This window comes from Bos indicus x Bos taurus, chromosome 22 (genome assembly GCF_003369695.1).
Source record: "Bos indicus x Bos taurus breed Angus x Brahman F1 hybrid chromosome 22, Bos_hybrid_MaternalHap_v2.0, whole genome shotgun sequence".
NCBI lineage: Eukaryota > Metazoa > Chordata > Mammalia > Artiodactyla > Bovidae > Bos > Bos indicus x Bos taurus.
Genome location: NC_040097.1, coordinates 42,143,548 through 42,171,473, shown reverse-complemented (window position 1 = coordinate 42,171,473; position 27,926 = coordinate 42,143,548). Strand labels below are relative to the sequence as shown.

Here is a 27,926-nt window from a genome sequence, read left to right as displayed (position 1 = left end):
CATATGGAGCATAGCACTTTCACAGCATCGTCTTTTAGAATTTGAAATAGCTCACTTGGTAGTCCATCCCCTCCACTAGCTTTGTTCATAGTGATGCTCCCTAAGGCTCACTTGACTTCACACTTGACCACACCATCGTGGCTCTCCGGGTCATTAAGATCTTTTTTGTATAGTTGCTCTGTGTGTTCTTGCCACCTCTTTTTAATCTCTTCTGCTTCTTAGTTAGGTCTTTACTATTTCTGTCCTTTATTGTACCCATCCTTACATGCAGTGTTCCCTTGACCTCTCCAATTTCCTTGGAGTTCTCTAGCCCTTCCCATTCTATTGTTTCCTCTGCTTCTTTGCATTCTTCACTTAAGAAGGCCTTCTTATCTCTACTAGTTATTCTCCAGAACTCTGCATTTAGTTGCATGTATTGTTCCCTTTCTCCCTTGATTTTACCTTCTCTTCTTTCCTCAGCTATTTATAAGCCTCCTCAGACAACAGTTTTGCCTTCTTGCATTTCTTTTTCTTGGGGATGGTTTAGGTCACCACATCCTGTACAATGTTACAAACCTCCATCCATAGTTCTTCAGGCACCCTGTCTACTAGATCTAATCCCTTGAATCCTTTTGTCACATTCACTGTATAATCGTAAGGTCATACGTAAATGGCCTAGTGGTTTTCCCTACTTACTTCAATTTAAGCCTGAGTTTTTCAATAAGCAGCTCATGATCTGAGCCAAAGTCAACTCTAGGTCTTATTTTTGCCAACTGTATAGAGCTTCTCCATCTTCCCCTGCAAAGAATATAACCAATCTGATTTTGGTATTGACCATCTGGGGATGTCCAGTCCTCTCTTGTGTAGTTGGACAAGGGTGTTTTCTATGACCAGTTTGCTTGCTGTCTGTGACCAGTTTGCTATGACCAGTTCTTCATAGATCAGTTCAACTTCAGCTTCTTCAGCATTATTGGTTGGGGCATAGACTTGGATTATGGTGATGTTGAATGGATGCCTTGGAAATGAACCAAGATCATTCTGTCATTTTTGAGACTGCACCCAAGTACTGCATTTCGGACTCTCTTGTTAACTATGGAGGGCTACTCCATTTCTTCTAAGGGATTCTTGCCCACAGTAGTAGATACAATGGTCATTTGAATTAAATTTGCCCATTTCTCTCCATTTTAGTTCACTGATTGCTAAGATGCTGATGTTTACTTTTACCATCTCCTGTTTGACCACTTCCAATTTACCCTGATTTGTGGACTTCACATTCCATGTTCAGAGATAGCAAGTGTCAGAGTAGTTACAAGGCATGCTCTGGAGGCATCTGGCCTAAATAGTTCTGGAAACTTCTGGTGACCATAATGGTTCCACCATCTGCTGGTATCTTGTAAATAACATTTTCATCCTTCTTTGAAATTGATGATGTCAATTAAAAAAATGAGATCGAGTATCAGTGACTGTGCCAACTTACTGTGGAAACTGTTGGATGTTACTTCTTTAGAACGAGAAGTCGTTCTAAACAGAAAACCATCCTGTCTCTCTGTTTCCCTGTGGTTTTTCCTCAGCCACTGAAGGAAAGACCTTAGAATCTGACCCATTAACCGATACAATAAGCAAGAAATGACTAAATCAAGAAACTCAGAATTTGGAGAAATAAGATAAAAATGCTAAAATGGACTTCCCTTTTCAGCGATTTAAAAAACTGCACTTTCCCTAGTCGGCCACAGGAAGTAGGATTTTGAGGTCAGTAAAGAAAAACAGAAAAATTCTTAAGGGAAGCTTTCTAACAGATAACGAAACTAATTCTGGGTAACGTGGGATCTAACCTTGGTTTGTGTAGTCTACTTTTTATAAGAAAAAGAGCATGTTTCTACAAGTTTATCCTCTCATTTCAATGCAATATTAACTTGAGCTACTTTTCTACTGCTAGTGGCGTAAATCATTAGCTTTTGATGTTATTCACATATGATAAATAATTAAACCTTTCCAGAAAAAGAGGTCTGACCTTTTGTTATTGGATCCTGGGATGAAACCTTTATTTGCCTGGATGCCTCAGGCTATCCAGATAGTAACAATGTGATTTAGGGAACTTTGGGTCATATTAGTTGACCTGGAGACTGAGTTCAACCCTACAGTCAGTCACAGTCATTCAGATAGAAGGGAGCCCTAACTGAAACTCTGAGGTTGGAGTGAACATCTTTTGTTGTGATTGTGGTACATTCATGCATCTTGACTCCAGCAGGGAAAGGACAGTGAAAGGTCCCTGTGTGGCTTGTCTCCTGGACTCTGTGCTATGCACTTCTTCTCTTGCCTGATTTTAACCTGTGTCCTTTTCACATAATAAACCATAACTGTGAGTCTAGCAGCTTTCAGCAAGGCTTTCTAGCAAATTAACAAGTCTCAGGGTGGTTTGGGGATACTCCAGGATTGCATTTTGTGTAAGAGCAGGGGCAGTTTTGAGGACTGCTCCCCCTAAACATTGTAACTGACCTAAACTCTTCACAAATATAAAGTAATGCATAGAGTCATGCATATAATATAGAGAGGCAAACATAAAGATATTTTCATAAAGTTCTTGAAACAATTGGCCTTATGAATTGGGGAGATTACCCTCCACTTCAAAGCACAGTTAAGTGATAACAAATCCAACCAACTGAATCCGGGCACTGCATTCTGTAAATATGGCACCAACCCACTTTGTGGACGCATGTCCAGGGCCACAGCAGTCAGCGTGTAAGTTAGCACTGGAGTGCAAGTCAGTGGAATTTCTTACAGGTGAAGAAGTGGAGTTGAAAGACAACTAATCTTCAAATCTTGTTGCTTTCACCTCTGAAGCATTATCTCCCATTACTTTAATCTCCATCACCACCTCTGTAATCAAAGCTAACATCATCACCTCAACCAATGAAATATCTCCAAACCAAATTCTAGATGTCTACATGTACCTATTACTTCACACACTTACTGAAGTGATTTATATTAAAAAGATAAACTGCATTATCTGTTCTTTGTATTCTCACTTCCTTTGCTTAAAACTTTTCAAGGATTCTGCAGCAATTTTAGACTGAAGACTGATGTTTCTCATTTGTTCTACACATTTCTGTGTGACTTGACAATTATTCAGGGATCTTTATCAAGAACTACATTTGCCCTTGATCTTTTCCTTCTAGTCACACCAACCTTGGTTCAGTCTTTTGTATTTGCCATGCTTCTACCACAGGGCCTTTGCACATGTTCTTCTCTTTGCCTGGAGGCCTTTCCCCTCACTTTGTGTTACCAATGCCTACACATCCTTCATGTGCACATGTGTGCTCAGTAGGCTGACTCTTCTGTGACCCCATGGACTGTAGCCCACGAGGCTCCTTTGTCCTTAGGATTTCCAAGGCAAGAATACTGGAGTGGGTTGCCACTTCCTCCTCCAGGGGATCTTCCTGACCCATATCTCCTGCATCTCTTGCATTGGCAGGTGGATACTTCACCACTGAGCCACCTGGGAAGTTCACACATCCCTTGACCAAGCCTTAAAAAGCTACTGTAAGAAAGTTGTGGTACATATACATAATGGAATATTACTCAGTTATGTAAAAGAATGCATTTGAATCAGTTCTAATGAGGTGGATGAAACTGGAGCCTATTATACAGAGTGAAGTAAGTCAGAAAGAAAAACACCACTATAGTATATTAATGCATATATATGGAATTTAGAAAGAAGGTAATGATGACCCTAAATGCGAGACAGCAGAAGAGACACAGATATAAAGAACAGACTTTTGGACTCTGTGGGAGAAGGCGAGGGTGGGATGATTTGTGAATATAGCATTGAAACATGTATATTACCATATATGCAATAGATCAGCAGTTGAAGTTCCATGCATGAAACATGGTGCTCAAAGCTGGTGCACTGGGACAACTCAGAGGCATGGGATGGGGAGGGAGGTAGGAGGGGGTTCGGGAGCAGGGGACACATGTACACCCGTGGCTGATTCATGTCAATGTATGGCAAAACCCACAGACTTCCCTGTAGCTCAAATGGTAAAGAATCTGCCTGTGACACAGGAGACCAGGGTTTGATCCTGGATTGTGAAATTCCTCTGGAGAAGGGAATGGAAATCCACTCCAGTATTCTTGCCTGGAGAATTCCATGGACAGAGAAGCCTGGTGGGCGACAGTCCATGGGTCGCAAAGAGTTGGACATGACTGAGCAACTAACACACATAATACACACATGGCAAAAACCACCACAATATTGTAATTAGCCTCCAATTAAAATACATAATTTAAATGAGAAAAAAAGCTACTGTTGATCTGTGTAGCTAGTACTCCTTGATCTTCCTAGTTCCCTGTACTTCTTGTTAGCAAAGTATTCTCATAGTTGTAGTTTCATATCTATTAGCAATAAGGTGACCATCTGCATCCCCAACTAGACTGGGCAATTTGAATTTGGGTGTATCTATGGGTCTGAACTTTTAGGAAGAGCTTCAGGTCACTTTGAGGCAGGTGGGCTTCAGACCGAGCTTTATTCAGATAGTGATGGTGAGGCAGGATGCTTGCAGCAGTCCTTTGGGGACGAATATTAGTCGGAAAGAGTGATGGTATAATAACATAGCCATCTGAGATCATGGTTTGTACCTGGCAGGTGCTTTCAGGTGTTCTTCTCCTAGTGGATTTTTCCTGAGTCACTCCTTTCAGAAAAATGTGCTTGATGTCCAAGGATGACATGGGTAGGACAGCTGACCAGGGTGTTGCCATCTTGGGCTCCAGAAATGCAGTGTCATGATGCAATAATCCCTTTTGCAGCAGCTAGCTGAGGCCTGGGATAACCAGTAATGTGTTTCAAGCCAAGGACAGGAAGGCTTTCTGAACAGAGAAGGAAATGTGACTTGTCTCAGGTTCCCAAAGGTGAAGCGCGAAGTAAATGAGTAACATTTCTCCCCATTCTTCCAGGAGGCTTGGCCAGGGTGCTTCCCTACCTGGATATAAGGTTCACTGTATCATGTGCCCCCTGGGAGGGCAGGAGCCCATAGAGCTCCGAGAGGGGGTCCCTGTTGATGTGCCCAGGGAACCATGCATTGGGATCGACTGAGCACCATGGTCGGTGGGCCTCCTTGCAGGTCCACATCCGTATATTCGACGCCTTTATTTGCATTCACGCATGCATCGATACTTCCGTCCATTTGTGACTGATGCACATGTTTGGAGGCATGCTAATGTGGTAACTGCTCTAACCATACAAGTGCATCAAAGAATTAAAACATCATGATTATTTAAAACATGTGAGAGGAAAAACGCATGAACTAAATTCAAAATGTGTTCACAGTATTGTTCGCAAATAATGTGTTCACAAAATGTGAACACATTATTATGCTCACAAGACATTTTAGTATTACTTTTTTAAATTAAGAAGCTATTGTAGTCTTTAAATATAGATTTGACTGTTACACAATTCTGAATTCTTGTAAAAAAAATGCTTTCAAACTTTCTATCATCTCCTCATACAAAGTTTTTCATTTATATTCTCTATTAAGAATTTGAAGAGATCATCATCAAAGTCTTAACTGGGAATTGTTCATAGCCATTTTGTGTATTTAAGTTGCTAGGAACTCTCTTTTCATGAAAGGAAGCCCCAAATTTCATTTAAAAAATGGAAAATGTTGGGTTTTCAAATTTGACACAAATTCAGTATTTAACCTCTTCTTTAAAGCTTTTGATTATTGAGTAATATACTTATAGATAATATGGATTTTTTAATAAGTTTTATACAGATTCCCCCAAATCTTCTTCAGTTTACCAAATATGCCTTATGAATATTATCTTTTTTTACATGTGCCAACAAGACACGGAAAAGTATCATTCTAATGGATACGTGGAATGTGTGAATATCTACTCATAGTCTTGCTGTTTTGTGTGCTGATCAATTGAACTCAGCAGGGATAAGAGTCCTAGATACTGGGTATGAGGAGCAAAGGACCTGCCTGAAATGCAGGAGACCTGGGTTCGATTCCTGGGTCGGGAAGATCCTCTGGAGAAGGAAATGGCAGTCCACTCCAATTTTCTCGCCTAGAGAATCCTATGGACAGAGAAGCCTGGCAGGCTACGTACAGTCCACGGGGTCACAAGAGTCAGACACGACTTAGTGACTAAACCACCACCAGCAAAGGATATTTATTTTGGAGACAAGAGAATGGAAAGCATCGGTTTGATTTTCTAACAACAGCTTTTAAGTTATTGGTGCTGAAAAATGAACTTTCTATGTGTTCTCAAGACAAAGAATTTGGTGTCTATTTTGTAAGAAACCACATGACCCTTGCATATCTCAGAACCTCCCTGAAATGCATCTCGTACAGGGGTCAAATTCAGATTACAGCATTCATCATGGGAGACCATGGCCAAGTGTAAACGAGTCATCTTTGTAAATACGTTAAGTAGAGAGTGTGTACCTAGTGAGCATCGGAAGATGAAGTGGAGTAGACTGGATGCTGGCAAGTTTCTTATCATAAAAGTATTCAAGCCTGTTATACAAGATCATATTTTGGGGGTAACATCAGATCAGATCAGTCGCTCAGTCGTGTCCGACTCTTTGCAACCCCATGAATCGCAGCACGCCAGGCCTCCCTGTCTATCACCAACTCCCGGAGTTCACTGAGACTCATGTCCATTGAGTCAGATAGTAGCCATTAAATCTTTAATTAAGTGACCTTAGGTTTCCTTCCTTTACTGAGACTCCCAGACTGGGGGTGGTGGTACCCTCTCTGGAATTAACACCAGAGCCCAGGCTGTAAGATATCCAGCAGGGAGGTCTCTATGTGAGATACTTCAGTGGCCCCACATAAGAATCTCTGGGTGAGAAGCACAGGGCCCTCAGAATTCTCAGGGAGAAACTTCCAGGAGCATGCACCAGACTCACCCTGAGAACAGGTCGAAGTGCAGATGGATGGGCCCCAAGCCTAGGACCTCTGCTGCAGCAGGTCCAGGGTGAGGCCAAGAATGTGTGCTTGGCCTGTGTCCCCAGGTGATGCTGATCTTGCTGGCTGGGGACCACAGTGGAGACATTCTACAAGAGAGCAAGGGTCTCTGCCCCGGCTGCCAGTAGACTCACTGGGGGAGACGTTTAACTCTAACTGCCCGCACCCCATCCTAATGCAACAACCTAGAACTTGGGGTGGTGGGGTCCAGGCATGGGTGTAGGTTAAAAGGTCTCCAGGTGCTTCCAGGGGACAGCCAGTGCTAAGAACCAAATCGTCAGAACATCTGTATTTCAGCCAGGGATCATCTGAGCCCCCTTTCCTTGACTTTGATCTTGGACTAATATTTGCATTCACATTGTTATTACTGTCTTTCTCTGCTGAATTTTTTTAATGTCATAGTGACATTTGAAAAAAACAAAAGCGTTTTCGTACTCTGCTCCAACGATGATAAGTCTTCCTCTTCCTAATTATTCCAGAGCTGACTTACTATTAGCAATTAGATGAAAATGTGCAGTCTGTAATTAAGATCGATATATAAGACAGTGCAGATGGGTCTTGAATATGCTATTATTTATATTTTTATTACTTTAGCTGCAAGTGCCATTATCCGTGAGAGATTAACCTCAAACACCTTGTAAGTGAAATTACAACTTTCCATATTTTTATGTTTTCTGCTGAGAGAGACAGAAACACTTTCACGTAACAATAGCCAGTTGAATGACACCAAGTTTTCACATTCACTATTTAATTTAATTATAAGGTGACTCCCTGAGGCTAGATTAAATACTGGTGTCTAGTGGACTCACATCTTTCATAAGAGTTAGGCTTTAAAGTCAGCATGTTTGGGGAAATTTGGGCATGATCGGCATTTTCCTTCAGCATCCCTTCAGCCCACGCAGTCCCAAATGCAGTCCAAAGACCTTCACTGAGGGCATCGCCCAGGAGCTTATTAGACACGTGCTGAGCTGATGCATCTCTGTAGCTGCAACTTCACAGTATCCTTGGGTGATCGCATGGACATTAGAGTTTGAGAAGCTCTTCAATTATTTCTTAATTGCTAGGACCTGGGACTGCACAAGCAGAAGTGTCCAGAATGAGTTACTTGGATTCTCTTTGCATTTTTGCTGAGGCTTCACTTTCCCCTCAGAGCAGAAGCTTGGCTCCCAGTTAAATAGGAAGAGCAAGAAGAAAGTTTTTCCTTCTCTTCCTCTTCTGCTCTTACCCTCTGCTTCTACAGAATCCACAGGGTGGTGTTAATGTTAGTTGAAAGTACTCGCGTCACCACGCCTGGTGTGTTTTATATATTAGTTCTAAAAGTGGACCGCCCAGCTACCACCTGCCAGAGACGGTGCTCAGTGGTGAACATGCAGCAACAGGAAGGAAGAGAGCAGCTCCTATCACCGTAAAGCTCAGCATCTGGAAATCTTTACCCAGAGATGGTCATTAGCAGACTGGGTTTTCATGAATCGCTCTGTGCTCGGTTCAACCTAGGGTTTGATTTCTGATGGACAGGGAGGCCTGGCGTGCTGCAGTTCATGGGGTCACAAAGAGTCGGACATGACTGAGCGACTGAACTGAACTGTTCTCTGTTCAACCTAGGGTTTGATTTTTGAACAATTCTAGTAAAAAGCATCTTCCTTTAGGTATCCCTGTTCACTGACCATTTGCTCTTCAGGCTAAGAGGCAGTTGGCTGAATGAAGTTCATACCACTGGTTGGATTATACTCCTCCTCTAACTGTTATTGAGGCCAGAAGGGATGATGTGAAATAGAGACAAACATATGTCATGTATCTTCTGTGGGGGCTCCTAGGCCCAGGCCTCCAATGGCCGAGGAGGAGCCTTGGTGTTGAGAAGGAAAAGCATCTTCAGGGAAAGGCTGGGCAGCATGCCAACAAATGTCCCAACTGTGTTCTGCCTAAGCCCTTCACTACTGCACAGCCATAAGCACGAAAGCCCCACCCCACACCCAGCAACCGAGTCCCCAGATGGTCTGAACAATTTCACGCTCCTGTTTCTCTGGAGGAGACGGGTCTGGGGAGCCTCATTTTCACTGCCCTCTCGGGAGTTTATCCATTGCTCTTTCTGGCTGCTTGCCTTCTGTTCTGTTAACATCTGTCTTAGAGAAGAAGAAAGTGTTTTCATTTTTGAAGCAAAGGAAGAAGTCACCTATGAAATGAGGGCTGATCCCCTAATCCTGTGATCTGAATTTCTTCCTGACATCTTAAAACTGCTTACACTCACACCAGCTGTCTGCTGCCCTTAAAATGTCACGAGGCATCACGCAGTGTCGCCTTTCCCAACAGGGCCTTGCAGATGTTTGAGTTTTGATGTCTTTACATGCCTTTCATCAGTACAGAAACTAAACTTCTTGGTAACTGCTTTTCCGTTACAATGGCTGCTGTGTAATAATTTATCCTGTTTAATCGGAAATTTCAATTTGACTCCCAATAAAAGGAACAAAGCACATATTGCAGGGTACTTATGATTAAACCTATTTAATACTTATGAAGAATCTAAAAGCTTAGCATTTTTCCTCAAAGACAAACTGTAAAGCTTGAAATTTAAAATTTCAAAGTATTAGTCTAATGCCTGAACTTGACTTCACCATTCTACCTGAGAATCTTTTTTTTTTTAAACAAAGCTGTTGAAGAGACAGCATTCTCTATTACATCTTTTTCCACTACAGCGCAAGCCAGGAGTCTGAGATTATTCCTGGGAGCACTGGTATTGAGAGAGAGGCTTGAATCTCACAATTCCAGCATCTCACTGGGACCAAAGTGAGATGGGTTGTGGGGGCAGTTTTATGCCTTAACTTGTGAGAGGTTCACAGAGTAACTGGGATGTGCTCTTATAGAAGGTAGGTCGTTTCCTTATCTCCAAGAAACACAAGAAACACCTCCAAGAGATTGCAAGGTTGGTGTGATCTCCCAAAGTCCTGAATGATTCTAAGTTCTGGATCAGAAGGGATACCTAGGACTGAACGTTAGCTGTACTCCTGATCATATAGTTCAGGCCAGCCACCTCATGCAGCCTTGAAAGAACCTGATTAATGAAGTTATTCACATCCCTGCATTGCCAGATAAGACAGCTGAGATGGGAAGATGTTGGCCTCAAAGTTATGCCACGTCTGATTCCAAAGCCCTGGGCCCTGACCCTCGGATGGCTTTCTGTCAGAGATGTGCTGTTGGCTTTCTCAGAGATTGGGTTACCTTTTCTTTAGGCAATCAAGTTATTTTTTCCCCAGGAGAATTCCATCTTCAAAACTATGAAGTAAGCCAGAAGCCTGCAACTATACGAGATTCAAAATGGTCATTGCAGCTTTGTAAAGAGGGCTAAGAAAATACTTCTGTATAATCCTTCCCAATGACATGAAAAAGAACTCACCAGAAATCAAAACAGGTAATGGAAAAGAAGGATGCTTGAGGAATGGATGTAATTGTTTAATTAGGTGGGTGTTTATCATGAGGTACAATTCTGAGCTAGATCATTTTAAAACCATCTTTGGCTTTACAAAAGTAGTCTGTTATTGTAGAATATTTAGAAGGTTCATACGCCTTTTATTCCTGTTTATAAAATTGCTGTTCTGATCATAAACATCCTTGGCTTGCAATTGTGTGGCGCTAGTGGTAAAGAAACCCGCCTATCAGTGCAGGAGACATAAGAGACATATGTTCAATCCCTAGGTTGGGAAGAGCCCCTGGAGAAGGAAATGGTAACTCACTCCAGTAGTCTTGCCTGGAGAATCCCATGGACAGAGGAGCCTGGCGGGCTATAGTCCATGGGGCCGCAAAGAGTCGGACGTGACTTAAACGGCTTAACACACATAGAAACTTGGGGAGAAAATGTTTCCATTTTTTTTTTCCACGGTGGCCAAGTGTCCAGTAAATATTTACGCAAAAATGTACTCTCTGAATCTGACAGAACCACAACTGTGTTCACACTTACATAGTGCCATGGGATCTGACATTGCAGCCTCTTAGGAAAACTGAGTGGTTAGTTTTTCTTTTTCCTCCCAGATCCAGGAGCTTTCTTACCTAAAATGAAACTTGGAGTTCTGAGGTTTCGGGTCAGAGATTGGCTGCATTCCAAGGACCAGTCAGTGAAATGAGTGTCTGGACTTGTCCTCTGTTCTTGTATATTATCCTTTGCTATCTTTAGCTTTAGGATTTTTGAACATATAATTTATAAAGCCTGAGAACACATCCTGCTCCTAACCTGAGAACTCAGAAGTCTGTGTTGATTCCCATAGGACCTCCTGCCCTGATGCTTTGCAAGTTATATCTTTTCTGTAGCTCCTCACTTATTAAACCCCAGGTGGCACCTTTCCTTCTGTAGTCTGCATTCGCACAGCCTTCAGCATAGACCTGGAGGATATTCACAGTGGGGCTCTGATAACGTTTTCCTGCCTCTCTCGGATCTCACACATCATACGTTTGTCCAGTGATTCTTAACTGGGGCAGTTGTGCCCCTGAGAACACTGGGCAGTGTCTGGAGGTATCGCTGATGTGCACAACTGCAGGATGGAGATGCCACAGGCATCTTTGTCTAGTGGACAAAGGACAGGGATACTGCTAAACCTTCTACGAACATCGCCCCTGACAGACAGCCCCCCACCACAAAGAGCTGTCCAATCCCAAATGTCACTGGTGCCAGGGTTGAGAAGCTCTGCAATCTAGCTGAACTGGAAAATGGATCTTCCTCAAACACACCACATACCTATCCCTGTAAGGCACTGCATTGGTCAGAATCATGGTCTTGGGGCCCAGATGGCTGAGTTTGTAACCGAATTCTCTACTTCCTGGTGGCTTTGGGGAAGTTACTTAACATGTCTGTGCCTTACTTTCCTGATCTGTAAAACGGGCCTAATGATGCCTATCTGAGGAGGTTCTTACGATTAAATGAGCTAATAGATGTTAAGTATTTGGAACACTGGTGGGTCCATGGAAAACACTCAAGGTCTGTTACCACAGCACTGCTGATACTACTGCTGCCGTTTCATCACTTGTCTGTCATTTCCATTTCCCCTCCCTCTGTCTGGAACACCCTCTCCCATACTGCCCCATTCTTTAAGCCACAAGGAAAATGTCCTCCTGTCCCCCTCAGGAGAGCCAAGGGCTACTTTGAGCCCTCTTTTCATATTTATTTATTTGGCTGCAGGTCTTGGTTGCAGCACACAGGATCTTTACTTGGGGCATGTGGGGTCTAGTTCACAGCCTTCAGTTCACTGACCAGGGATTGAACCCAGGTCCTGCCGTGGGAACCCTGGACCACTGGAGAAGTCCCGAGCCCTTTTCACACACTTCTATCATGCATCCGTGTATCGTGTCTAATAAGGCTAGCTGTTCTCCCTTCTCCTGTGGACGATATAAATTCCTGGAGGAGTGGCAGCTTGCTGTGTCTCCACTATGTGCACCCAGACCCTGACAGCAGTAAGCACTCCATAAATCATGTGGGGTGGATTCAGTCAGGCTCCATTAGAATCAAGATTAGTCGATGCCAAAAAGTGGAAATGTCTCCCTTTCTTTTCAGACTTAATTTAATCTCTTTAATCAGCCTCACAAGGCTATTTGATTAAATGTAAGACCCCTGGATTTAAATTGGGCTTCTGCGGTGTCTTTATCACCCATGTGGTGACCGCATCGAAAGGTACCAGCTAAAATAGCACCAACAGAACCCTGTTTCCTCCCATCACACACAGTACACGCGTCTCCAGCCGTTCCAGCCTCCTGGCCTTGGAGAGATAAACGGCCTGCATTTTTACCTGGTGTTAATAATTCTCTCCTCCTCCTATAGCCATCCATCTTTATTCTCCATCCTGGCTGAGCTATATACCTTTTCGTAGATAAGGTGACCCAATGGCTACTCAGAGCTGGTGATTATCTACAGGAAAGACAAATTCTTTTTCCAGATTGCACTATAATCTAAATCTTCTATAATGAGGGATTTTTTTTTCTCTCTCTCTCTTTTGCTTAAAGATGAACTTGTCAGTCCTAAGATACTGCACTTCTTTAATGAAAGGATGCAGGGGTGTACTGGGGTCAGAATGGCTTCTAACGCCTCTTCCATCAGTAACACCTTGGCCAATTTTTGTAACCCCCGGAGCCGTTGTTTATGCACCTGTGCGTGAGGGTGAGACCACCTGCCACATCGTGCCGCCCTGATAACGAAATAAGATGCTGTCTGTGTAAGCGCATGTTAAAACCCAACTATGAAATGCTGAAATGCCATATAAGGGTGAGCCGACTGTAAGCATTAGTTGTTGATGTGATTTCAATTGTGTGGATTTTAAAAAATCTTTTTCTGAAACATAGATGCATTGATACTCTTCTATTGAGAGTATTTAGTTACCTGTAGTATCAATTTTATTTTGTTTTGTTTTCTTGGATTGGCTAAAAAGCTCATTTGGGTTTTTGTATGATGGTACAGGAAATCTGAATGAACTTTTTGGCCAAACCAATTTAGAAAATTCAAGAGTAGGAAGGGAAAGTTTTTGCTTTCCCTCTCCCTATGCCGCCCTTTTATATCTTGAGGGCTGGAAGAGCATTGGAAATACTGGGAGAGGTTTCTCTGCAGCAGAGCTGTATATTCAACCAGTTTGATAGAACTGGCCTGAGATTAAGGACATTTCACTGGCTATTGTTCCCAACTTCCCAAGCTAGTTTTATAGTAGAAGTTCTCCCAAAATATAAATTGGCAGCAAAGACTCCTCTGGGTCATGTATAACATCACTAACTGTCCACGATGCACATAAAACTTTTACTTGTTAGAAATGTTGGACATCTTTTGCTTTGCCTATGTTTTTCTCTCACTCTCAAACATTCACAAAGCACCTTCCAGGCAATGATATCAGGGCCTAACCAGACATAGGACGAACAAGACATGGCAATTTGACTCTAAGGAAAAGGACCAAGCATTTCCAGCCAACATTAGAATCCACAATTGACCATTCACCAATGAAACTTGCTTCCTGAGATGGAGCAAAGGCCTGTGTCTCCATCTCTAAATATTTAACTTTGCTTCTCTTTCTGAGCATCACTGACCTGACAGGTAAACATTCCCATCAGTCCCCTCTGAGTGGCGGTTAAGAAAACCATCCTCTCCAGTAGCCACGGGGTTCTACTGCAAGACATGTGATGGCTATGAAGTTGCCACCTGACCTGCTTTTCGAGAAGTATGTGCAACTGTAGAATTAACAGATACAGCAATTAAAAGAGTGTATGAAAGGAATGGGGAACTGTGCCAACTGAGAGAGAACTGTTTTCAGAAAACTTTTTTTTTTTTAAACTGACAATGATGATTGCATATTTCACACTGGAAACCACTCTTGACTAGATGCTACAAAAGAAATCGGCCCCACTGCTCCCAGAGAGTCTGAAGACTGTTTGCACAGTCAACAGAGACTGCTGAGAACAACACATCTCTCTCCTGTAAGGGAAGTTCTTCTCCTCTATTTTTCCTGAGCTATGGCTCAGCTGTCCAGTAGACTTCTGTGACGATTTCAGTGTACCACATCTTTGCTCTCCAGCAGAGTAGACACTAGGTCACAGGTACTCACTGAGCACTTAGAATGTGCCATTGCAACTGAAGAACAAGTTTTTCAACTTATTTACTTCAAGTTAATTCATTAGCCACAGGTAGCCAATGGCTACTGTATGAACTGAGCGGTTATTGTTTCACTGGTGATGCTCATAATATCAACTAATTATTTGGCCATTATATACCAAACATTGTGTTAAACATAGGAACTAATTTAATCCTAATAACAACCCTACATGTATGAGGTAGTTAATAATATTATACCCATTTTGAAGATGAGAAAACCGATGCACAGAGAGTTAAGCAATCTAGAACAGGGCAAAGTAGGGTTTAGCATCTAGGCTGCCACATAAAATCAAGGTGCATTTTTAACAGCAATGGCCATTTTAACAGTGGTTATTCTGACAGTTTTCACTTTCTGATTGGGTAAGAAGGCATGAAAAACATCAAGAAAAGTATGAAAATAGTTTATCTCTTTGAGGACCTCCCAGCTAAACAAAATCAGAGTTGCCCTGCTGAGCAGTCTGAAACGACTGCATAAGGATGTATCAATTCATTTTGCCCATGAAGGGCATGACCTGGGGCTCACTAAGTGCAGGAAAGATGACTGTTAACCCAGCTTCTTATCTGCTGTTGTCATGGAGACTCAGCTTTAAACAAAGATGGTGCTATGTTTTCTGCTCCAATAATAGAGCTCAGCAATTAGCTTCATCTTTATTTAGTCTGTGGTACCAGTCTGGAAGAGTCTCTTGAGAGAAGACCTTGAAATAGCTTCTCACTGTGCTAGCAGACAGCTAGAGATGGCTCCTGGGAACGTGAGTGGTGGATGCTGCTGGTGTGATAAACCTGAATATGTGTGTGTGTATACATGTTTTTAATTAGTCTTTTTAATATTCTGGAAAACTCTGCTCTGTAAGTGTCACCATCGCACCAGCCACATTGCACATGTTGATTATAAGAAGGGATTAAAAAAGAGTTCCCAAACCTGAATGTGCATCAGAGTCCCCAGGGAGGACACATACAGGTGACATTTGATGAGCAGCAGGTTAGGGAAGAAAATATTTAAATTAGAAGCACAAACTAAAATGCATTTCAGATCTCTTAACGGCAGATTTTCTGTTATACACTGGATATTTAAATTGGTCCCTGGTATTTTCTTAAATATCTGAGTATTAACAGGTGGTAATAGCAATGTAAACATTGCTGCAATGGTGACCGTGTTGAATGCATTTATGCCAAAAGTTGGGACAGTAGTTTCTCTGTTATGAAATGAAACTAAGTGTGTTTGAATGTCCATTCCCAGGTAGCTCCTCTGGTCTCTGATAGTGCAGTGAAATTTTGGCTTTAAGGCACAGTTGCTCATTAAACAGTCAATACTAAATATGACAAGAGAAGATGTGGGTTGATATCGCAGTCGGAAAACCTGGCAGGTTTTCCAAATAAACATCAGACACACGTGGATTATTTGACAGTCTTGAATTTTATTGTGTTGGTGTACAGAGGAAGAGGGGTACAAGAGATCACAGGGGAGAGGATCAGATTGAAATCTCCAAGTTCTTTCCTAGAGGGAAGACACAGAGAAAAGTTCAGTTAATTGTAGGTAATGTAATAACGCTGATGGCTAACTTTCCAACAGAGCTGGCCATGGTGCCAACGCTGTTCTTAGTGCTTTACTGTCGTATGAGGGCTCCCCTGGTGGTTCAGTGGTAAAAAGTGCGTCTGCCAATGCCAGAGACGGCGGGTTTGTTCCCCGGGTTGAGAAGAGCCCCTGGAGAAGGAGATGGCAACCCACTCCAGTATTCTTGCCTGGTTAATCCCGTGGACACAGGAGCCCGGTGGGCTACACGCCATGGGGTCAAAAAGAGTTGGACATGACTGAGCGACTAAACAAGAACGACTGTTGTATGCAGGCGTATGTTACCAATGACAAAACGGAGGCAGAGATAACCTTTTCCGAAGATCATCTTTGCCTGCTTGGCATAAATGCCTCCCTTTTGTCATTTATCTTGCCTCCTCTGGGAGCAGGGATGATGCCCCACTGATACTACCATCCTTGCTTCTAGAACACAGAAGGCAGAGCATCCAGCCCCCAGGAGGAGACTGCCTTCCTTGGTAATTGATAACAGTAACTCACGGTAGGGATCTTTCCTACTTAATGGCACTGATGTCTCCCCTAAATAAAGCCCCATGATATGATCCTAGTAGACCAAGATCCCAACTCCCATTTACGATAATTTCCCCTTATTTGGGAATGCTGAGAGCACTGGTTAGTATGTAGTAAGGACCACCCAGGACCAAGATGGTTCTGGAAACTGGACAGAGTCTCCTCTACTCATTAAGTGCATTGGCGGGCTGGGTGGCGAAGCTCCCTGGGGACCCTCAGAAGTAGGCAGCAAATACTTGCCTTGGCCAGTTGCCTGACTCAGTGCCACTGCAGATGCTCCACTGTGGTCGGACTTTTCACCTGAACAGAAACAACAGCTCAAGTCTCAGTCTGGACTTTGGCAAACCACGGGAAATTAAAATGCAAATGAAGTTTGCAAACATGACAGAATCGAGGGAAAGAAGAATTAAGCTCTGAGCATGAAAATCTAACATTTCTCATGCTAACCCTAGGAAGCCAGCTTAATCAGATTTTCAGCTAACACGGACAGTAATGACCCTGGTGGCCCACTTCTTTGTAGAGCTTTGCGGTGGCAGAAGCAGAAGAGAGAAGGAGCAGGTGATGAAGCTGGGGAGGGAATTAGCTCTACACCTTTGTAAGCCAGGGAAGTGCCATTTTTTAATGCTAGCAAATCCTTTTCCGAGTTTAATTTCCTTCACTTAGGTTCCCATGCCAAATTCGATCACCTGATGCAGAGGTAGAGTCTGCTTATAGTCATCAAAATGCATGACCTGTGATTTTTACTCTGAACAGACTGCGCCCTGCCCAAGTATGTTATTCTGTGGAGTTTGATGCATTCTTAAGAGTTAGACATTTCTAACTCCAGAAGGCCATGTTCTTTGAGGCAGAAACAATAGTCTTTAACTTTTTTCAGACCACCAGAAGAATTCAATAGTAGGAGACATGACATCAAGAAGCCTTATCATTCAAAGTACCATTAAGGAAAAAAACAAACCAAAACACATCTTATTCTAAAATGGCCCTGGAAACAGCTTATGATTTCTTCCCTGAAGGGCCTCTCTCATCTTCAGGAAGTTGAAGACTCCTAGAATCAATTTAATGAGAACAATAAATGCTCATTTGATAGACTATGGTAGACTGAAACATTCTGTCCTACTCCACTCAATTTTAGAGAAGTTTATGAGAAAGAATTCTGGCCACGAAAGCCAAGTTCAGGCATGTATTTGTGGTGTGTGAGTCACTTGAAATTGCTTTATGGTTCTGAGCCTCAGTTTCCTCATTTGAGGCTCCCCATGTTAAGTGGGGACAGTAAGACCTGTCTCACTGGATGGCTGAGCACTTTGTAAGTCTATAGGCATAATATGGTGCAGTTATAACAACCATCAGAATGGATATTATTGTTATTGCTTTGAAGCACAATTCTAGGCCCTTTGATAATGAGATGAATGAGCCTGGCCCTTTGGGTCAGTCTTGTATTTGATGTAAGCTTGATAAATACCAAAGTATCAATGGAGATCCTAGAGATCTTATTAATTGATGTTGTTGTAATATCTGGGCCTAGAAAGGAAATCAGATGTGTTTCACAAGTGAAGACTGAGTGATTCTGTTCCACTCAACCATTAGTCTATCACTCAAGACATACCCAGAAGTATTATTTGTACTTAAAATGCACTTCAGCTTGCCAGTTGGCCTGGAGTGACCTGTCAGAGTTAATCACAGGGAGTGGTTCTTATATCAGGTGGTATGAGCCTAGCTGTCCCACAGCAGTCTTGCTGAGTGACTGATCACCTTCTGTGTCAATTTTACCTAGCCCAAAGACTATTAATAACCCATCAGAGACCACCGTGACCCATCTCAAAAACAGAGCTTATGGTACTTAGAGAAAAGGTTCCTGACTTCATAGCAATCCAGATGTCATTCCTTCCAACTCTGATGGTTCACAGTAGACAAAAAAAATAAAATAAAATAAAAATGTAACCATGAAAGAAGAAGGGAAAGAAAAGCCAATTACAGTGACACAGAGAGATGATCACAGACCAACAATGCTGCCTTATATATGCACAGCCCTTCATAAAGGAAGGTTTTCGTGTACGTGGTTCCATGTCATCTCCATAGTGTCTCAGCAAGGGAAGCTTCCTCCTGTTTCACAGAAGAGGAGCCTAAAGGTGATACAGGACATGACTTATTCAAGGTCACAGAGGTCCATGAGGTGGTGAAGCTTATGCCGCTCAGAGTATCAGCGCCATGGTTAGGACCCTGGTGCAGGTTTCCTTATTCTTAGCCAGAGAAAAGAAACAGCACACACAAGGTCATAAGTGACATCAGGACCACAACTTACAGAGAATGGGATGGCTGACTCCTGTTATGTCCTCTAAATGCTTGGATCAGCTCAACAAGAAGAGGCTTTGGAGTGATCTTCTCAATCCTCTTTGAACAAGCTGGGGTCTCCAGAGGTTACTCTGAAAGAGGACAGAGATATAAAAGGAACTGAAAAATAATCTTATATTTGAAAAGAAAAAAAAAGACAATGATAATATTCATGTGGATCATAAAAAGAAATAATGATTACCTTTGATTCCTAGAGAAAGTTAATTTAAAATGCATCCGAATTCCATTGTACAGCCAAAAAAAAAAAAAAAAAAGAACATCTGCGGAGCTGAGACATGTCTTTAGTAGCAGAAACCAGAGTCACCATTGCTTGTGTCCTGAGAAGATGCTCATTCACAGTAATTGGAAGGAAGAAAGATTGTAGAGATTAACTGACCTTGGTTTAGGACATGCTGTTTTCTTTTCAAATGCAAATTAAACGGGGGGTCTAAAACACAAACTCTGTCCTGAATGCCAGTCTCTGAGAAAATGCACTGAATATTTAGAAGAAAAAAAAAAATTACATTGATCATGTTTCTGTTTTTACCAAATGAGAAGCTATAACCATTTAACTCAAGCACTTAGGATTCATTTCCAAAGATAACTTTGTTTTCTGTTTTTTGTTTATTTTATTTTTATTATTATTTTTAAAATATAAATTTATTTTGAAGTTGATGTTCCCTTCAAATGAAAACTGGTCTCCGCAGTCCATACAAGGAAACAAATGGGCATAAAACTTGGCTGGTTTCATCCACAGGGTAGCTCATCAGTAGGAATGGTATTTATGCAAGTGCAGGAATAGCGCTGACCATCAGTTTTAAGGGTTATCAATAAAAACAGTGTTTGGAGACCTGTGACAACAGGGTCAAATACTGCCTCTTGTGACTTTAGAAATTTTATCTGGAAGACTACGCCTCTGCTTGCTGAAGCTGTAGACTTGGTGCTTTCTTATTGTTAATAACTCCTCTATGCTGTTCTTAGTTGTGTCTGACTCTTTGCGACCCTATGGACTGTAGCCTGCCAGGCTCCTCTGTCCATGGGGATTCTCTAGGCAAGAATAAGCGTTGCCATGCCCTCCTCCAGGGGATCTTCCCAGCCCAGAGATTGAACCCAGGTCTCCTGCAATGCAGGCAGATTCTTTACCATCCGAGCCACCAGGGAAGCCTAAGAAAACTGGAGTGCCCCTTCTCCAGGGGATCTTCCTGACCCAGGAATTGAACTGGGGTCTCCTGCATTGCAGGTAGATTCTTTATCAGCTGAGCTACAAGGGAAGCCCCACTTGGTAGGTATTTACTGTTGCCTACTGCATCCTGGGTGAGGCTGGGAGCCTTTGATATGTGATACATTACACTCCATTCATGCCACAGACATTTTCTGAGGCCTCAGTGTTTGCAGGCACCGTATTCACAGCACAGAGATGAGCAAGTTTCAGTCCCTCTCTACACAGCTTCTGTCATCCTCAAAACCCTCTGCCTCAGTACACAGTAGTAGCGCAGTCTCGCAGAACTGTGATCCCACCCCATGACCCAGCACGTTCTTTGTATCTCAGCTTGTTTGTGCTTCCTTGTTTCCTGCCTCCAGCCTTTTCTTTATGGCTGCCTGGAGGCCTTCATCTAAGAGCAGCTCAAACAAACCCCTCTGGGTGATGCTCTCCACACTCCCTCCTGCTACTTCTTCTAAGATCCCCTGTCACCTGAATTGAAATTGCTTACCTGCGAGTCCTCTGTTAGATCTGAGGTCCCTGAGGGTACTGTCTGCTTCTCTCCCCCATTCCTAGTCAGTTTAGGGCTGACTCAGGGGACCGGTGCTCGACAAACACTTTTCTGACTGACCCAACTTAAAAACACTCTTCTGTTTCACAGACTCTGGCCAGACGATGTGGTGCCAGATTTCAATGTAAAAGTTGACATAGTTTTCAGGACTTGGGGAAATGACGTATATGTTCCTTTGATGTCATGAACTAGTAGACATCCTAGGCATGTGGACTTTTCATTCCATTCTTTAAGTCCAACCAAAGTTACAGAATGGGGAGGGAAGATATTAATTGGTTTTTGAGGATGCCGAGACCAAACCCTGATGAGAGAAACGGGGGTACTTCACAGAGCACTTAGGCAGAAAGAAATATGCTGGCAAGATTTATAGCTGCATTTATTTCTAAGGTGGTTCTATGTAAAAGGCCAGGGAACATATATTCCTTGCTAAGCTGTACTTATAGAGTGTTCTTAAATGGAATTTCAGTTGAAGGCATCTTCAGTTAACTCAGGGTTACTGCCTTGAATGTCAAAGAGGAGGGGGTGTCTCAACACATTACAAAAACTGAGATTGCACACCTCTGAAAAGCTTAAAAATGTGAAACAACCCCAATGCAGAAATGATAAACAAGAAATTATAAAAAACATAAATGATGTACAATACCATATAATACATTAGTGAACTGTCCATAATATTGTAACCAATGCACTTGCTCAGAACCTGGACAAATATACCTGGACAAAACAGGATTCAGTACTGTTTAAGCAGAATGTAAAATCAGACTTGGGACTGTCCATATTTGCAAGGCTGTATTCAACTCAAAGTTTTCCAATCAGAAAAACCATCCTGTGGTATGAAAATACACCTCCTAACACAACAACGTGTTTCCTGATCTGGTGATGATGCCAGATTAATGGAGGATTTTAATTTATATGTGATCAGTTTTTGTTTGTTTTTTGCTTCATTGAAGTTTAAAATAAATATCACTGGATTGATAATACTGCAGAATTTCAAAATTAAACACCATTCAGACAAGAGAGAGAGGCAGTGCTGAGTCAGGTGGTATCTGATCTACTGTATCTGTCAAAGGAGAGTGGGTTTCAGGGAAAGTATTTTCAAATCGGGTTATTCTGTTCTGTCTGAATTTGAACCTGCTTCCTCTAAATCCCCCAAAAGCAGATGTTTGATTTGCTCAATATCATCTGCCTTTGTTGAGGCATGGTGGCCTACACTGAAGTTTTACAGAATTTCACTCTAGAATTGATAGGTTTTTCTTTACTGTTTTGTGGCCCCGAAAATAGGCACAGAGATGGATTTGAAGGAGCAACATGACAGGCCTTCTTTCACTCTTTGCCCAAGCTGTCCAGTCTCACTGGAACTTGAACATGGTCATATACTCCCCTCTTTGAATACCTGTAACTTAGACCAACTTCCATTCTCAATTATTTTTAAGTAACTGTGTAAGATGTTTATCATTAATTTATGAAGCCACTTCTATAATCTTTGAATATTCTTTCTTTTTTAGTTTTTAAATTATGAAAGTATGATAACACATTTACAGAAGATTTGGAAAATACAGAACAAAGTTACATATAGTTCTACTATGTATTACAGTTATTTTTAAGTAGATGAATATTTTTGGTTGGAGTTTTAGTATCAAGCTCTCAAAAATTAATAGAATGAATAGATAGAAAAGTAGAAGGATGTAGTAGACCTGAAAAGCACTGTTAACCAATTCAACCTAATTAAGGTTTATACATTTTTAAATTGGCAGAAAAGGTGAGCACCTAATCAAACTCTTTGAAACAAGAAAATCCTAGAAAAAAGTTTGTTTCTAAGCAGCAGATCCTAAAAGTACTTTTTAACCGGAAGGTTGACTTACAACATTTTCATCTTGCACCCTTTAAACCAAAAGGCATCGACTGAGAATGGAGCTAGGGAGAATTTTTAATGGATTTGGATTAAATCTATCATTTTTACCCAGGGAAACTTCCTTCCCATTTATGCTCAGGCAGTTTCATGTAAGAGGACTATTAAAGTGATGAGCTGCAGTGTTTTGACAAGTACTTGTACTGGAAAACTTGAAATCTCACTGGAATACAGTTATAAATTCACTGGGACAGAAGAATGCCCTATTTAAAAACTAGGACAGACCGTGTTAATATGGAAAAGGGAATAGCTATGTGAACAATACATCTCAAATTAAAGACTGAGTTGCTGGCATCCATCTAAATCAACAGTAAATGTAATTATACTTTGAAAGCACTCTTGTCCTGTCTTACAGTTCTAAATGGATTAAAAGGAAAAGAATATGATTGGTACTCAGAATACCATAATAAAAACAAAAATGGAAAGAAGCATAGCAATGATCTGACAAAATGGTCCTCGATAGGAAAGAGGAAGACTAGCCCACATTATGACGCAATACTTCCCCCTCCTGTGTCTGATCTCTTACTTGACATCTCTAGAGAGAAGTGCTTCTGTTGATTTTATTAGTATAGTAGGAGGTTTAGAGGAAAACAAAAGGGGGCCTTTTATTCACAGCCACCCCATGAATTTAATGACACTATTCCATGTTTTCTTTTTTTTTGTTTTGTTTTTATTTATTTATTTTAAATTTTTTAATTTTATTTTAAACTTTACAATATTGTATTAGTTTTGCCAAACATCGAAATGAATCCGCCACAATTTTCTATTGTTTGTTTTCCTTCAGTATGAATTGCCCTGACCAGGTGGACAAGGATGCTTGCCAAAGCAAGTGTTACTTTTTACTATTCTATCATATTGCTTAGGCTGAAACAGGGAGGTACTATTACTACTACTACTACTATTTCATAGCATTTATCCTTTAGTAAGGGCTCAAAGTGATACGCCGGTCTGGGCAAAAAGTTTGTTCAAGTGTTTTCCATAAGATGTTACAGAAAAGCCAGAATGAACTTTTTGGCCAACCCAACATAACCATCAGTGGTGAGTCAGTAACAACTCTCAGAGCAGACCATTCCCATGCCTGTTCACACATCATGCAATTGACCATTTGTTCTAAGGTATAAGTTTGAATACCCGAGGTATTTATTGGTATTTCTTGGGTTTGACTAATGTTGAAATTTATCTTTAGACTCTTTAGGTCTTTCACTGAACCTCTCCCTGCTTTCTCAGATAAGTGAAGGTGGTTCCTTGTTTCTCTTAGGCAGAATTATGAGTCCCATGTCCTCTTTAATTCATCATCAAGCCCAGCCAGCAAATCTTTTCTATTTCTTTGCTGCAAAAAAGGAACCATGACCATTTTGGGTTTGAGATGGGAGAGTCATTCATTGATATTTCTCAGTATATATTTAATAAAAAAGTAAACCAGGACAAATATTTTTACTAAGCTTTACCTTCTCATCCAAGTTTTCCATATTGTCTTCTCAAACCAGAGTATGAACAAATACATATAAAAATAAGCTATCACCATTGAGACTTTTAAAGTAGAGTGACCAGCACCAAACCTGCCGTTACTGAATCTGGCTCAGGAAATACACATACACACACACTCCATCACCTGTTCTCCAGAAAATAAACCAGGCACGTGACCCACAGCAGCCATCTACACTAAACTTAGCAAACATCTTTGAAAATGTATTTCTTTGTATACATAGATTTTGAGGTCATCATGCACAGTTTTCATGGAAACATTTCTAATTCTCAGTGGAGACAAGAACACACAAATAAACAAAAAGTAGATTGTTTCTTACCTTTTGGAAAGCAGGCAAAAGCTATACTGTTGGTGGAATAGTGTACCAAGTAACAGACTTTTGTACACTCTTTCTTACTGGTGGTATACAGTCTACAGGAAAAGTAAATATATAGGTATGTATAAAATAAATGTGCACACGATATTCATTTTTATTCTTTTTTCTCTCCTTTTGGAGAAGAGGCTGCGATAGAGACCACAGACATTATGCCCACTCTCTCAGTGGGTTCAGTAGCTTTTGGTAGACCAGTTGACCACAATTCAGGTACCTCTGAACATGGGAGTATGGGTGGTTTATGGTTTAAAGCATTTGGACTTGACTTGAAGTGAAGCAGGTGAGGGAACCAGCTCCAAAATAATGTATCTACCTGCTCAGAAGGTTATTTTTCTTCTTGTTGATATCCTATTTTTGACTCAGCCTAGACCTTTCATGCTGACCTGCATGATTAGTCCAGAAGAATGAGACAAGTAACATAATGTAGAGAATGTCAGGGATCCAAACAAATGAACAAGCAAAACAAAACAAAAGCCATCACTAATTGACACAGCACAGGAGCATGTTCCAGAATTTTCTTGGCATTGTTACTTGGGAAGATTGTGGTCCCCTCATCCATTTTCTAGCAGTTGAGGGATTTATTGAGCAGCACAAGTTTTTATTTGTATATTTTCCTTAAGTATATGCAAAATGATAATTTTCAACAAAGGACCAGAATACAAACTTATATTTAAAATCTTATTATTGATTTTCTGTTTTGGTGGTAAAAGGCCATTCTTCTAAAATGTGCTTCATCACAATATGCTCACTGTCTTAAATTAGTCTTTTGCACAGTGTGTGTCCAGCTTCTTTCTCCAGGTCAGTTTATCAGTCATATTGCCCCATATCCAAAAAGGCGGTGTGCCCCAGCTGTCCACATTCCTGCCATCTCTAATCACTAGGAAGGTCCAGAGTAAACTATTTGTAACCAGTCCAGGTACTTGAGCAGCTTCTCTGCACTGGCTGGGGCACTGGCTTAGAAAATGGATGGTTGTTTAGAACCAGGTAGCTTAGGGCTGCTCATTCTGTGCACTGCAATCCTTTACAAGGAAAGCATCTGATCAGAGGCTAATTCACAGAGCATCTTCTGATTCTGACCACACCAGGCGAGGAAGCTAGCAGTTCCTACCCACCATCTCAATAAAGCCATGCTGCCTCGGTTCATATTATTCATCCAACTGGAAAAAGGTCTTGGTGGCCATAGATAAGCCAAGAACCAAGTCCTCCAGTTGATCTGGCATCTTCAAGTTTGCCATGAACATATATCTGCCCAGTCAATAAGAGAAAGTTGGGAGAAATGAGCCTAACTCAAGATGCAGGTGCGAGAACCAGAGGTTGAGGTGCCCTTCTTTGCAGAGAAGGGGTGTGGAGAAGTCTTCAAGGTGGCCAGATCTAAAGCTCCCCACATTAGGTCAGGCATTCGTGGTCCTCTAGCAGCAGAACTACGGCTTGTATAAATAAAAATACAGTAAGTGGCGGAGCTACACCCTTAGACCCCCTGCTGTTTTTCATCTGAGCTCAGAAACCAACCAGCATCGACCCAATTCTGGATATTCCATATGGCAGCAATACAGAGATGCATGACAGTTTTTGAGATTTACTTTTTGTTGAATCCATGCAGAAATAACTTTTTCTTTCAAGCAATGAAATTTGAACTGAAGAGGCAACCTAAGAGGAAAACCAAACTTCTTGGGAAAAAAAATCAAGCAGTGTAGGGGGCAGCTTTAATTTCTGCCCATATTATGCCAACAAATTCATTTTTATATGGATGTATACTTGCTGTATGGAGTTGGATGAATAGAAGTGAGCATGCGCCAGATGATAAACTGCAATGATTAAAAATGAAAACAGTGAAGACTGAAATACACTGAGACTAAGTGTTTAGGGAAACAGGAAGGTAGCTCATCCTATAAATTCAACATCCTTCCAGACACACTCCCTCTGAGAACAGGAGGCAGAACTCTCCCTTTGGAGAGAGAGTCCTTCTTCAGGCCCATGGTCTGTGCTTTTACTTGTTTCTTTTTAACCAGAAAGTTTCCTTTCAGCCAGTAATTTATTTGTCTCTGTTACCAAAGTTCAGAAGTTTGACATGACTTGGAGCTACATTTTGTATTAAGTAACGCAATAATAATATTCTCTCTCATCAAAACAGCCTGGTCTGTTTTCATTGATTGAATTTTCACTACTCTTCTTTCTCTCTATATACTCATTTTTCTATTACTAGGGACTGGTTTTCCGGATATAATGGCTATCTATGATGTCACCATTTTCCATCTTAATGGCTCTTTAGGGCTCATTTAAAGTAACTATAGGTTTGCATTTTTGTCTTACCTCACATATTTCATTCTGTTAAGTTGACTTTGTCCCAGTTCAGCATCATTGCTAAAACCTTGGGAGGTATTTCCAGAATGGGCTCAAACTGAGTGTCCCAGAGTGAAATCCTTGCTTTTATGATCTCTGGCTCTGCTCTCCGATGGAGTCCTCGGAGTCATGGATAGCTATTTAAATTTATTTAAAATGAAGTAAAAATTTCAAGTGTATTTCATCAGTTAAGTAGCCATATTTCAAGTTCTGAATCACCACATGTGACCAGTGGTTTCTACAGTGGACAACACAGAGAACATTTCCATCATTGCAGAAAACTCTACTGGACAGATTTTGTGCAGAAAAGGTCTTCTGACTTTTCTTAGGGACCTTTGAGAGCTGGGTCATCAGAAACCCCAATGTTTGGAGGTACATGAATCTCCTCCTATAATTCAGATGATATCTGGGCACATTATTGATGGTTACTTTCAGGGAGTGTCTACACAAAGCCAAAATAACTAAAATAATTTTTAAAACATCTTTTGGATTTATTGTGAGACAAAGGCTCTTTTGGATTTCATCTCTTTTTTTCCCCCCTCCTTGAACTATTTATCTTTGTTCTGTGTAGACACCAAAATACCAACAATGACAAAACCCAACAAAACTTTTTCAAGGGGAAGGCATCAGATGAATCCCAAATAGAACGATTGTTGTGACTGACACAGGTAATTAAGATACTTGGATTTTTGAGTTGTCAGATGAGGCCTCTACCCAGGCAGCCTCCTTTGAGCTCCTGTCTTTGCAGACAACACAGCAAACAGCAATGCGTCCCACAGCACATTTCACCAGAGTCGGCCACCAGACATCATCATATTCTGTATATGCAAGCTGGAGTGCCAAACAGAGAAGCCCAAAGAGGAATTTCTGCATTAGGATTATCACATATCACTCATGTTGTGGGAAACAGAGCGGCAGAGAGCAGCAAGCGTGGGTTTGGGATCAGACCTGGGTTTCAGACCAAGCTGCCCTGCTATGTGGTGTAGGACTTTGGTGATAGTCCCTGATCTTCCTGAGCCTGGGATTCTTCAGTAAAAGGACAACAATGGTCACTGGCCTACAGAGTT

The 27,926-nt window shown here is 41.5% G+C and overlaps 1 protein-coding gene across 9 annotated transcripts in view; it reads right to left on the bottom strand.

Moving 5' to 3' along the window:
- Positions 1–27,926, bottom strand: part of GRM7 (glutamate metabotropic receptor 7) — a 935,325-nt gene that overhangs the window by 22,936 nt on the left and 884,463 nt on the right. For 2 of the 9 annotated variants that reach the window (XR_003507724.1, XR_003507723.1), the window contains exons 10-13: positions 24,466–24,557; positions 19,182–19,190; positions 18,951–19,071; positions 16,887–16,951 (exon numbers count right to left, since the gene is read on the bottom strand). The exons of 3 other annotated variants lie outside the window; for them this stretch is intronic. Coding sequence is in view for 2 of the 6 variants with exons in the window: in XM_027522339.1 (XP_027378140.1) it covers positions 24,487–24,557 (71 nt within the window). In the remaining 4 variants the exon portion in view is untranslated. 4 more of the 9 variants (XR_003507726.1, XR_003507725.1, XM_027522339.1 and 1 more) reach the window with 4 other exon arrangements.